Below are 12,451 nucleotides of genomic sequence, written 5' to 3'. Positions count from 1 at the left end.
ACATCAATTTTATTATTTTAACTAAATTATTATTTATTTATTTATTTATTTGCATTAATTTTCTTTATAAATAGTTTTGTTATGTCAAAAATTACACCCCATCCTAACTATGCAGAAGATTTTTAACCCGATATTTTAAAAGTTTAAATTTGGGTTTTTATTTACATTTTATGAATTTATATTATTTTTAGGATTAATTATTTACTTATCGAATTAGTCTAACTTGACTTATAATATCAAATTCAGTTAAAGAGTTTATATTAATATAGATTTATTTCATACACTCACCTAATAATTGATACAATTTGATTTATAATAAATTTAATCAACAATAGAAAATATGGCGGTGAAAAAATAAAAATTTGTTTAAAATAATTAAATGATAAGTATTTTTTATTAATTTAATTAAAACTAAAAATTTTATTACATTTCTATACGTATAGAAATTACGTGTTTAAAACACAAATAAACATTTAAAAATAACATATAATAAATAATGAAATGCAAAGTTTGAAATTAATAATAGCACATATACAATAAATTAAAATAAAAAATTCTTTAAATTGTGAGTAAAATAAAATTTAAATAAATAAATACATCAAATTAATAATATTAAATGTACTTCAATTGTTTATCATTATATTGTCAATTTTCTTAGGTTGGTATCGAGCTTACTTATGATACCCATCAATAACATTATCAATAATGAGAATTCCATGTAAAAAGCTATTAACAGAACATCTAGAATCATCGAGAAATCTAAAATAAGAAAGTTCATAAAATGAAATATACAAACAAGTGAAATAATTTATGCAATAAAATTAAAAAGTATAAAAATATTAAAATAAATTTTTTGTTGAAGCGAAAAAGAAGAATTATGAATATGGATGACACAATTTTTATTGATTTTTATAGATAAGAAAAAAAATTCATGATAATTTGAAATAAGTAAGATTATTTTAGTAATTTTCTTTTATTTTGTGAGGCCAACTTAATAACACGATTATAAATGTTGAATTTTTAGGTGGAAGATTATTTGGAAAGGATGGATAAGTTTAGGTAGATATTTATAGGCTTTAAACATTTTAAAAAATAAAAAAAAATGAAAATACCTAATTACTGCTGACTCGATTTAAAATTAATAACACCAAATTCAATCACACAATTAATTAATTGTACAAATAGTTTAATAATAAATAATTAGATAGATTACTAGTAAAGTGATTAGAAGTTTAGAAGACGTTTACCCCCGGCCCGCCCCCACTCCCACCCTAAAGTTTGTTCTTAATACTTGATTAGACAAATAATAATACAAGTAATTTACAAAGGATTATTGTGGAAAAAACGAAAAACAAAAAGCAAATGAGAAGGAGAGTCGATTCCACGATAACGCATAAATCGTCAAACCTCGTGAGCCCCACTGGTTCCTCTCTGTCACGCGTGCATCCAACGGTCACTTTCCCTTCCGCATTACACGGAAATGCCCCAAATCCGACGGCTCAAATCCTACCGCGTTTGACTCAGAACTGCACACATCTCAATACCTAAATCCCTATATAAAAAATATAATGAAAATTAATTGCCCTTACCCAAAATTTCACTATCTTCACTCTCTTAATTAAAACTCTGCAGCTTTCTTCAGCGCAAATCCAGGGGCTTTTTCAGACCAGTTTTCCCTATTACCTTCCTCTCTTGTTTGGCTGCTTCCTGTCCTTCGATTCATTTTTTTTGTTTCTCTGTGTTTTTATTGTAAGTTTTTTCATTTTTTTCCTTACTCGTTATCTAGAATTATTTACGTTTCCCCCTTAAAAAATAGGTATCATATGTATTTTAATGGTAGTATTTTTGTTAGTCTCTGTGTTTTCCTCCTCTAATTTATCTGCAATTCGTGCATATAGTTCCACTGAGGAATTTGTGATTTTTTTTTAATGGAAAGTGAGTTTTTCTATATTAAATCTTCAGTGCTTTCGTTTTCTAAATTTCTCCTAGATCTATATCTGCTACCAATTAGAACTACTTTCTTTGATTTTAATTTTCCGTTTGAGTTTTAGTTCCACTGAGCTTGAATTATCATTGATCCTTTTGTTTACTTCATTCCTCTTTTACTGCAGATCCCCTGGTTTCTTAATGTAAGTGTTTGTGTAACTTTGTTTGATTTTAACTCCTTCCTTTATTCTTTTTGGCAGGCAAAAGACTTGGATTTATTCTTCAATAGTCACTTCTGGGTTGAATCAAAGTCTAACAAAATGCCGTGGTCTTTCGTCAACTGCGTGCGCTTAGTTGTTTTCTTTCTTGTCATACTGTAATTTTATTTGTTTCTGGTGAGTTCTCTTAGTCTGAAAAGTTCTGTTCATGATCTTTTGCTTGCTTTATAATTTCCAGAATAAAAAAAGAATTTACATTGTAATGTGCATCATATATCTATCTGTTGTTATTCTACTGTTGTAGGTGAATTTCGATTGAATTTTAAAGGGGATACGGTTCCTTCAACTTTCGTTTGCAATTGGAAAATTTTGGGTTGGAGGTGTGAGGATGTACATTTCGGTAACCATAAAGAGATATCGAGCAATTAAGGAAGTTGGGAAAATTAAAATGAGCGTTGGTGTTATTGCATACTATAAGCTAGTTCAAGTTTGTCAGGTAAATATGTTTTCTTGTTTCAAATTTCATGTTGATGTTCCATCCTGTTATATTATATATGTTTGTGTCCTTGGAAATGCATGAGAGGCTGTCTTAGATAAATCTATGTGCCATGTCATATATTGTCCCATCACTAATGTTGCTGTAGTATGTCTGGATTAGGTTGAGTAGGCCTCTTGATCTCTAGTTTGTCAAATAACTGATTGGAAAAATCTGTCTTGTTGATGCACACAAGCAAATGAACTACAACAACCACGAACACAAAGCACATTTATGTGGGCATAAATGCAATTGTTATGGTTGAAGAGAAAGAAGTTATATTCAAATTTGAGTAATGAAAGATGTTTATCATTTGTATATCCTTGTTGTTGTGGATTTCCCTTTGTCAACAGATCTGGACATGTACAGTACACAAACTTATGGCCATTTTTAGCAGGCTTCATGAAATAGAAATTGTCAAGTGACTCCAAAATACCAAGCAGGACTAAAGTTTCTGTTCTTATGAATATGATTGGCAAAGTATCTTTTTGTTTTTGCTGCACATATTACTTGTGCAAGTTTTATGGTTATTGACTTTTTTATATGCTATTGCAGGCAGAGTATTTCCGTCAGTTGCTTAAGCCTGTTACGTAGTCTGGTATTACAGAACTCTTGGAAATTGGGATCTGGGAGAGTGCCGTTCAATTGTGTTATGTGTAAGGCTGTGACAGAATGGAACATCTGATTGTGTTGATGGCAAATTTGGGATAGGTAGCTTTGACATATTGTAATGGCGATCCAGTAGTTTAGATTTTTGTCTCACCGTAATTTAGTTATAAATCTTCTTCCAACTTAAAAGTTGAATAAGTGCACGTTCAAAGCCAAGAAGCAATCTTTTGTTGTGAACCTCTTGATTAAGTAGAAATTTCGATGCAGAGTGATCAACAGTTTTACCCCCCAAAAGCGGTGCCCAGACTTGCAGATCATGTGGATGATAATTACATTCACACGCCGGTTCCTTCTGCTTTTGGTACAGTTTTTCCTCCATGTGCTAAGCCATTGCCACCCCTCCATGGCATTGAGTTTCAACCCTCAGAGGTTTGTCCCAAGAATTTCGTTATCTTCAATCAGAATGATAATAGAAACCAGATAATGTTCAATCCTGCTGTTGCAAACAAATTTAGTGGTCATGGATTAAATGTTTTTGCAACTTACCTTGATGGAAAGTATGACATAAAAGATGTTAATGATGTGGAAAAAGATACCTCATCATCTCTGAAAGAGGATTCAGATGATATTGATGCACTACTCAGCTCAGAAGAGGAGGAACAAGAAGATTATGATGAGGAAGAAGTTAGCACAGCACGGACTTCTGGTAATTATGAATGTGACTCTGATTCTCACTCTGCATATGGCTCGAAACCAAGAAAAAACAGCTCATGTTCTTCTACTCTGAAATCCTCTGGTAGCGGTTGTGGTAGTGACCCCAAAAAGCGGCTGAAAATGAAGAAAATGGTTAAGGTTCTAAGGGGAATTATACCAGGTGCTGATCAGATGGGTACTGTAGCAGTTCTCGATGAAGCTGTTCGGTACCTCAAGTCTCTCAAGGTTGAAGTAAAGAAGCTTGGAGTTGAGAATTTCAAGAATGGAGATTAAACTCATATTCTGATAATGGTTTCCTCATCTTCTGGAATTCAAGTTTATCCTATATCGCATACTCATCCTTCGCCTTCTCTCTGATGGTTTGTGTTCCAGAGATAAAGAAGACAGGCATTTAGAATTCATGTGTGTTATAGTTTCCAGTTATGCATATGTATTAATGGTGCCAGTGCATGTGTTGCTTAAACTTCTGAAGATCATATATCGTGTCCCTTGGAAAGGGAGAGAGGTTGGGTGGAGTTTGGCTCTGTAATATGACTACTAAGTTTGTAGTTGCCATTATCTTTATGGCACTAGTAGCTGCTTTGAATGTTAATGAAATGTACTTAAAAGATATTATCAGTTTCTTCGCTGCCTGGTTTCTTATTCTACTTGCTTTTTGTTATTCCCCGTTGTTGCATAAATATTATAAATACTTGTTAAACCTTTTTGAGTACCACTTTACTCAGACTTTTGTCTTTGTTTGATGTCGTTTCTTTGCTTCTTTTTTTAATATTCTCGTGGTTTCTTTTTACCCCACAGTAACACTATACTTCAGAAATAATTTGTTGCAAGTCCAGAGACGTGCTGTTGTCTGTCAATACATTTTATGTGGTGCCCGATCCTGTTTGTGTATATTTTGTTTATCAGTATTTGAGCATGAGGTGCAAAAACCTGTCAGTCTTGATACCTTTATACATAATATGCCCTTTTATGTGCTGATATTTAGAGACATGAGAACTCATTGCCATGCATGCATGGTGCTTTTCTTTTGTGCACCTTTCCCCCACAATCGCTGTATTTGAGCCAGTAGGTAGTGCAGTTAGTGGCGCACCAGCACGACCTTTTTTATCAGTTTTCGAACTCCTGCTATTGGACGGACCCACTTCTTTTATCAACTTTTGTTAAGTTGGATTTTCCTTCATCATCACTTCCAACTTGTTATGCGTCAATTGGTTAACTCTTTTTTATATTTTGTTTATGGAAAGACTGGAAGTAAAGCTGAATCATGTCGAAACTGGAGGGAAGTATTTTCATCTTTGACTAAAATACAAGTATCGTCTAATATACCTACAAAAATAATATGAAAGAGGCGGGATGGTCTTACGAATTGGCCACCCCCAACCAACTATGGTTCCAATGATGCACGCCTCATGTCAAATGTCAGGGGTGGGCTAGACTTTGTTAGTTGACTTTCTGTTAGCCTACTTTTAGGGAAACAGGCTGGCTATATTCAGCGAGTGATGCAAAAAAAAAAAAAAATTCAACACCGCTATCATTACGTCAACGAACCCATTTGCCAACTTACTGCAATTCGATGGGTTTTCAGCCACTAGTGATGGAAAATAGGAGACTCACCCAATCCAACTAGTGGTGACTGGAGCTTTATCCAGGGAAGACTTGTCAGGGACTCAACTTCAGGTCCACAAAGCATGACTTCAAACAATTTTCGACCTATCTTTCGTCTTTTTGATTGTGTGTTGTCTCTCTCTTGAATTAGGGATCCGGAGGTTACCAACTTTGCTAATTTGTTTTACTAGTATTGATAAAATTATAGCCCCATTGTGAAGTTTCTTGTTTGAAATTGACAACCTTTAGGCAATACGTTTCAAAGCAAGGAATGATGTACTTTTACATAATAATAACACGTTCCCTCTTTAACTTTTATCTCTTGACAAATCCCGGTTACTTGAGCCTTATCAGAAACCTATTTGAAAAGCAATAAAGTCGTCAAGTTCAAGCTAATAATATCTTAGCTTTACTAAATGGGTTTTTGTTAAGAGTGTTTTAGGCCATTCTTTGAGTAGGCTAAAACCCACAGGCAGCGTTGGATTATTATTTTTGGTCCACGGGCAATGTTGGATTCAAGAATTTAAAAAAAAAAAAAGGAAGAAGAAAGTTAATAGTCGACTACCGGCATTGAACAATTCCATGATTTTCTTTCTTTTTTTATTAAAACCCAAATCGAAAATCGATCGAGAAAAAGAGGAGAATGGGTGAATGGAGCAGCTTTACTGCTGTAGTGAGAGGCCTCTGTTTGCTTTACGTTACCAACAAATATCTCGGCACTGTCGCTATTGTAAGCAAAATTTCCGACTTATCCCAGAAAAACAAATTTATCAATCTGTTTCTTCTTTCTTGGGTTTTAATTTTGCTTTTGAATATGGGGGCAATTACTGGGTACTTGAATAGACTTATGGTCCTAGCATGCTTCCGACCTTAAACGTAACAGGCAGTATTTTGTTGGTGGAGCGCATTTCGACCCGCACCGGCAAACTTCGACCTGGAGATGTTGTGATCTTTCGATCTCCCGAGACTCCTAGGAAGATTGTCTGCAAACGGTTGATCGGATTGGAAGGTGATCAAATCACCTACGTCGTCGACCCTCAGTCGGGTGATAGATGCGAAACTATCGTGGTACATATTCAAAGAATTACCGTGTTTCTTAGAAAAAAATACTTCATTATCATTATCATTCAGTACTTAGTTGCTTTTAGCTAGGTTCCTAAAGGGCATGTTTGGGTAGAAGGAGATTACATCTATAATACAAAGGATTCGAGGAATTTCGGAGCTCTTCCTTATGGCCTTCTCGAAGGCAGAGCTTTTTGGACGGTTAGCCCTCCCTTTTCTCTTAGTTTTCATGTTACATCAATTTTTATTATTTGATCTTCATTTACTAACCAACTTTTTTTTTTCTGCTGGTAGTTATTGCCTCGTAAAGATTTTGGACCCTTGACACCCAAACCAGAATAAAATTTGCGTTCTTATGATTGGTAGGTTCTTATTATATTGGGTTGGAATTGGATTAGTTTGTGATTTTCCGTGTTTAAGGGACTTTGTGCACAATATATGTTTGTCAAAATGTCTAGTACGTTGTTTTCTTGGGATGTCAGATGCTTTGAAAACGTATGCTGTGGAGTAATGTTAGGGCTTTCAAATAAAATATGGGGAGTGGGTCTCTTCTTGCCATTTGGTTGTGCTCTTCCTTATTGAAGGATCTTTGGTGTCCCTAGAGGCAATCCTTTTGAAACAATTATTGTTGTTACCAGCATTTTTAGACTTCAGTTCCTCTTAGGTATTATGATATTATTATTGACACGGATTAGGAGACTTTTACGTATAGTTTGCTATCTGTTTTTAATCTTTGAATACTGAAAATGTGTAGTTGCCATGGATGCATGCTTTTTCTGTTAAACTTGTATTATTTGCTTCAAATTCATCAGTTCTTGCGTGGAAGATGGTGAAGCAGCCTGAAATGTCTTTCAAGCTATGCAACAAGGGGAAGATTTAAGTTGGATGATGAAATTGTATTGTTTTCATCGATGAATCATGCTGCAATGCAGTTTTTTGTTCCACAGAAAAAATGAAGAAGAGGGGTTTGATTTGACTTATAACAAAATTGATATCAAATTGGACGGATTCTATTCGACCTGCAACCTTCACTAGTTTGCTGTCTTGATTTCGAAAGCTAAAATGTTGACATGATAAGTGGGAAATTTTCATTTAGACCAGAGATAAACATTCTTATTATGATTGGAGGAGTAAAAAATAGAAAGGATGAAAGACGAGAATATAAAAAAGGGAAAAATAATTTTAATTTCAAGAAAAGTTCGAGAAAAAAGTAAAATAAAATAAAATTATAATTTTCTATTCTAAATTCTAATAGATAAAAGTAACGAGAAAAAGATAGAAAATAAGACATGTAAATTAAGTATTTTTTAAAGCAATTGTTTTCCTTTGTATTTTTTCATTTTCTCTTTCCTAGCCAGCACCAAAATAGGAATGTATTTTCTGCCTATTTCTCCATGTATTCAAATTTCAAAATTCAAACTAAACATTTTGCTAAATTTAAATTCATTACAATATTTTTTAGTTACATTGTAGAAAGAAATAGAAATATTAAATTTTAATTTTATAAATAATATAAACAACTATGGCATATTTTAACCTTTTTTTTCTTTAAATTTTCTTGCCTTACCAAACTCTACCAAGCCATGAAATTCCAATATAGATTTATTTGGATTTCGCTTTTTAAAAATCATTACATCCACCAAATGAAATAAATATCGAATTCACCTATTAGCCTCACAAGAAGGTAGAATTGTATCATCTATAAATTTAATGCACATGTGACCATCCTTTTATCTACAATAGTGGCTTCAATTTATGTACTAATAAAAACATTTCTTGTGTGGTCGAAGTGGCATATCAAATGTCTTCTAATAGAGACGACTACGGCAGCCAAAGGTTAAAACACCAAAAGCTAAAAAAGTAAAATCACCTAGTATTCCGTTGCTACTTCACGTCCTCCAAATGTCAAACATGGCAATGACAACCTTACAGTCGGTGAGTGTAACCCCACACAGCACATATGCGCAATCGAAGCCACCCTTATTTGAGACGATTGCTCCAAGTTCAGGTCCACATTGCGCACAGGTGTTCTTGTATGAACCGACAATCATATAGGACTACCTCTTGATACCTGCGGTACAGAAGCCCAATTCATTGAAAGTCCTATGTCTCCTATAGCCATCTTAATGTACATCTTTGATGCAAATAAGAAAAGATGTAACAGTGCACAAATCTAAAGCTAATAAGATAGATGCAGCAATTCCATGAAATAATAACAACTGCATAGAAGATTATGTTGGCTGCACATCAAAACTAAAGGACAACACCCCATCAATCATTTTATCGTTTTGAAAGACGGTAGCAATGGAAAGACTACCGAGAAACAAAAACATGTACGAAGAAGCAGAGTCTGTACAAACTGAATGAGAGAAAAAAAAGGGATGTGAATCTGAACCTGAATCTGTGAGCTTGCTGCGGCAGTCCAGCTCTGGTGACGGTGGATTTCAGCTGGATCGGTAATCAAAGTTGCTGTCGTTGATTCTTCTTTTCTGTTAGCTTTCGACATGGGTGGTCATTCTCTCATGACCCATAATATAAAAGCTGATGGCACTGATGAATCTAGAAAATCAAAATGAATATCAAACCATAAACTTTGGCATTGTGACCTACTTTGTCAACAGAGCATAACAGTGGCAATTTCCATTTCACAATTCCATTCATAAGTTCATATACCAATATACTCTTAACAATAATTTGGATGCAAGGACAATATTTAACTTCTTCACATGAAGATTATTCCTTGGTCTAACAAAATTGGTAACGGACGTTAAGGCACACGTCTAACACCATAGTGTTTCGTACTTCGATTCAACATGCTCGATTACAAACTCTTTTAAGGGTTCAACCTCCGAATCATCCAAGCCATTCCATTGAGATATAAAATTCATTACTTGCATATCTGCCTTGCTTTAGAACTTTCACTGGATATATCCTGATTTCTCATACAATGTCTGTTATCCAAGTATTGTTACATGAGGCTGACTATTCAAAAAATCAAAAACACAGATGAAACATTTCTAATGGAGAATTAATCTCAATACGAAATATTTAGGATATTCCACACCCTAAAAGCCTACCTCATAAATCAACAATCATAAGCCTTTAGTTAATTTGGAGAAAATTTTGGAAACTCAAGGGAGAAGTTGAATCAAGTACCTATAAAATAATATAAAATCAGTAACGTAGAAGTATAAACAGCATGTACGTGCGGTACATGCCAGTGATCAAGCATATCTGCGATCAAGAAAACACGATTAAATTTATCAAACTAGAAAAGTGAAAATAGAAGGAACCACCATTGTAGAGCTGTGTACCGGAATATTAGTGAAAAGTGCCGAATTTGATGTGAAACATAGCACAGATAAGGTGGCCAAACCTGCAACCTACAGAAACGTATATCTCAACATAACATCATGAAACCAAGGCACTGAAATAAGGTAACTCTGAAGCCACTGTTTAGGAGATAAATGTAACAAATATACAGCCCAAAATGACAAGACAATAGACAATGGCACAAAGGCATGAAGGATAATATGATAATATACCTTCCAGATCTCAGATGAAGCTCTTTCAGATCTAACAGTACTCATTTTCTGATATAATAGGAATCCTGAGCATGAGAAAGAAAGAAATAGATAAAAACATGAGTATCTCTAAGCGAGAAGAGAATTAGTAAGATTTTTGAGTCATCGAGTTTGGTGACACTTAAAAAGTAGGAATTAGCACTCAATCAAAATGATTAACCAGCCAAATTTGTCAGACATTTAGGCCAGCCTCTATCATATCACATTAAACTAGAAGTGGCAATGAACTTCTCTAAAGTAATCTTGGCATGCATACTGTTGGATACTCGGGATGGAAGGCTAACAAATATAATTTCTAAGATTTGGTTCATAAAGGAAAAGAAACGAGAATGTCCGGTTAACCTGATGTTAGACATTTTTTGCCATCAGAAATTTATCACGATAAGGGACAATATCTTCAAACAATGCGAAAAAGAAAAAGTGAAGCCTATATAAGATGCTAGTTGCTCACCATAGTATGCTAATGCTTCACCTAACTATAGTTGTGCTGCAGCAAAAAGATCTACATAAACCTGAATGAGATAGACAGTCATTACTGCATGACTTCACTAGTAATAAAAGAAATCAAATAACACAGAAATTCCATAGAACACTGAGTTTTAATGGTCTTTTGTCATTTTCCAACCAGAAAATTCAAAGAAAATAATCGCAAACACTATCTCCACTGAACGATCTCTATGACTAGCAGAGACTTACAGATGGTACACTAGGAAAAGAACAATAGTTAAAATGAAAATAGCTACTTAGATGTTCATACCCGAGACACCATTGATGATTCAATAGGATTATCTTCCATTCCAATCCAGATTAGCACAGCAAATGTTGTAATAAAAAGAAATACAAGAATGTGAAACCTGGTCAGAGAAAGACTAAATAAATGAGTTCATAAGCACTAGCTTTTGCAAAATGATATAAAGAACATTCTAAATAATTACACATAAAAACCATGATGAGAAACAAAAGAAGAAATCATCTCACTTCACCAGAATCACTATTTTTTGACGATTTCCAACATGAATTAAACGGAAAGGATAACATATTCTGCTATCTGCAATTGATGACCTTGGTCTGTTTATAGAATTTCGTAGTAAAGCTTCTACAAAACCCTGTTCATCATCCTCTTCCTCTTCATCATCTGCCTGGTGGCAAAGGTCGACCCTATAACAAATCAGCCAGAGAGACATGGGAATAGATGATGAAGGAACACTAAATTTCACTCTGAAAGAAAATATGAAAACTTGGAAGTAACTAAAACTAGCAAAGAATGTTAGCCTGATTTACGAAACACTAAGCTTGAGGATCATTGCATTCGATTGGATGAAATGGGAAAAAAAGAAAAAGAAAGCTGTCCTGTATATTGATTGACTAAGACATGATGATTTAGAGTCAGCCAATAAAGCTGATCTCCCTTTTCTTTTATATATATCCTTGCTAAAAGAACATGAAAAGTATATCTTGATTCTTGCAAATATTCAAATTTCTCGGAAGAAGTTACTTAAAGAGAATACATACCAGAATGACAAAAGTACGAGAAATGTAGCAAAGAATAGAATTCTGGGGAACGCTGCGAAACACATATTTGCACTAATTAATGCTTAAACTAATCTGCTATGGGGAAGAAATAAGTGAGGTTTTATTACAAGAATCTACACATACCCATCACTACAAAACCACAAGAAAATGACCAGCATAGCCACCCTCTGCATGCAGCAACAAGAGTCAAGACAAAATAAACAAAGTAACCTGCAGGTAGACAAGAATTTGACAATTCAATTAGAATCAGAGATGTGATTCAAATCAAGCTACAAGTAGCACAGCATATGCGTAAAACACGAATTCTTACCAGAATTAGTAGAGCCAACCAGTAAATGTAACACCTGTTATTCACATGCATTTGGTTAAAGAACAAACCAATACACTTGGAAAAACCAAGGTAGTAACTCCATTTTGGCCAAACAACATAGTTACTTAGCTGTAGCATGAATTCAAATATAAAATTGAAAATGAAGGAGAACATGAAGATAAGGAAAAAAAAGCATTAACATAAATCACATTCATATATCTTTCAGATTACATTTATGCACCCCAATGCATGGACCTTATTTTGGCTGAGCTATGTATTAAACCAACATTTTTTCGAAGAATTTCTGAGTTACAGAAAAATGACTCTGGATTGAAATTAAAGCATGAATTAGTTG

The 12,451-nt window shown here is 34.0% G+C and overlaps 2 protein-coding genes and 1 pseudogene across 4 annotated transcripts; 2 read left to right on the top strand and 1 right to left on the bottom strand.

The window, feature by feature from the left end:
* The first annotated feature begins 1,520 nt into the window (after positions 1-1,520).
* Positions 1,521-4,624, top strand: LOC121229381 (transcription factor bHLH144). The gene is made up of 4 exons (XM_041113557.1): positions 1,521-1,749; positions 2,187-2,321; positions 2,449-2,640; positions 3,235-4,624. Exon 4 carries the CDS (start codon positions 3,550-3,552, stop codon positions 4,273-4,275), a length of 726 nt encoding a protein of 241 aa, XP_040969491.1. The 5' UTR covers positions 1,521-1,749; positions 2,187-2,321; positions 2,449-2,640; positions 3,235-3,549; the 3' UTR covers positions 4,276-4,624.
* Positions 4,625-5,357: 733 nt separating this feature from the next.
* On the top strand, positions 5,358-7,687 carry LOC121229380 (mitochondrial inner membrane protease subunit 1). Of its 3 annotated transcripts, XM_041113554.1 has the most exons (5): positions 5,358-6,337; positions 6,451-6,675; positions 6,760-6,870; positions 6,964-7,031; positions 7,482-7,687. In XM_041113554.1, the coding sequence occupies exons 1-4, from the start codon at positions 6,251-6,253 to the stop codon at positions 7,009-7,011; spliced, it is 471 nt and encodes a 156-aa protein (XP_040969488.1). In that variant the 5' UTR covers positions 5,358-6,250; the 3' UTR covers positions 7,012-7,031; positions 7,482-7,687. The 3 variants fall into 3 exon arrangements, with proteins under 3 accessions (XP_040969488.1, XP_040969487.1, XP_040969490.1); XM_041113553.1 differs by having other exon boundaries at positions 6,964-7,687; XM_041113556.1 differs by having other exon boundaries at positions 6,199-6,337; positions 6,491-6,675; positions 6,964-7,687.
* A 572-nt stretch (positions 7,688-8,259) lies between these two features.
* Positions 8,260-12,215, bottom strand: LOC121228862 (uncharacterized; annotated as a pseudogene).
* Between the last annotated feature and the right edge of the window lie 236 nt (positions 12,216-12,451).

This window comes from Gossypium hirsutum, chromosome A05 (assembly GCF_007990345.1).
Source record: "Gossypium hirsutum isolate 1008001.06 chromosome A05, Gossypium_hirsutum_v2.1, whole genome shotgun sequence".
In the NCBI taxonomy this organism is placed as follows: domain Eukaryota; kingdom Viridiplantae; phylum Streptophyta; class Magnoliopsida; order Malvales; family Malvaceae; genus Gossypium; species Gossypium hirsutum.
The sequence above is the reverse complement of the archived record's forward strand: the minus strand, read 5'-3'. Positions and strand labels throughout refer to the sequence as shown.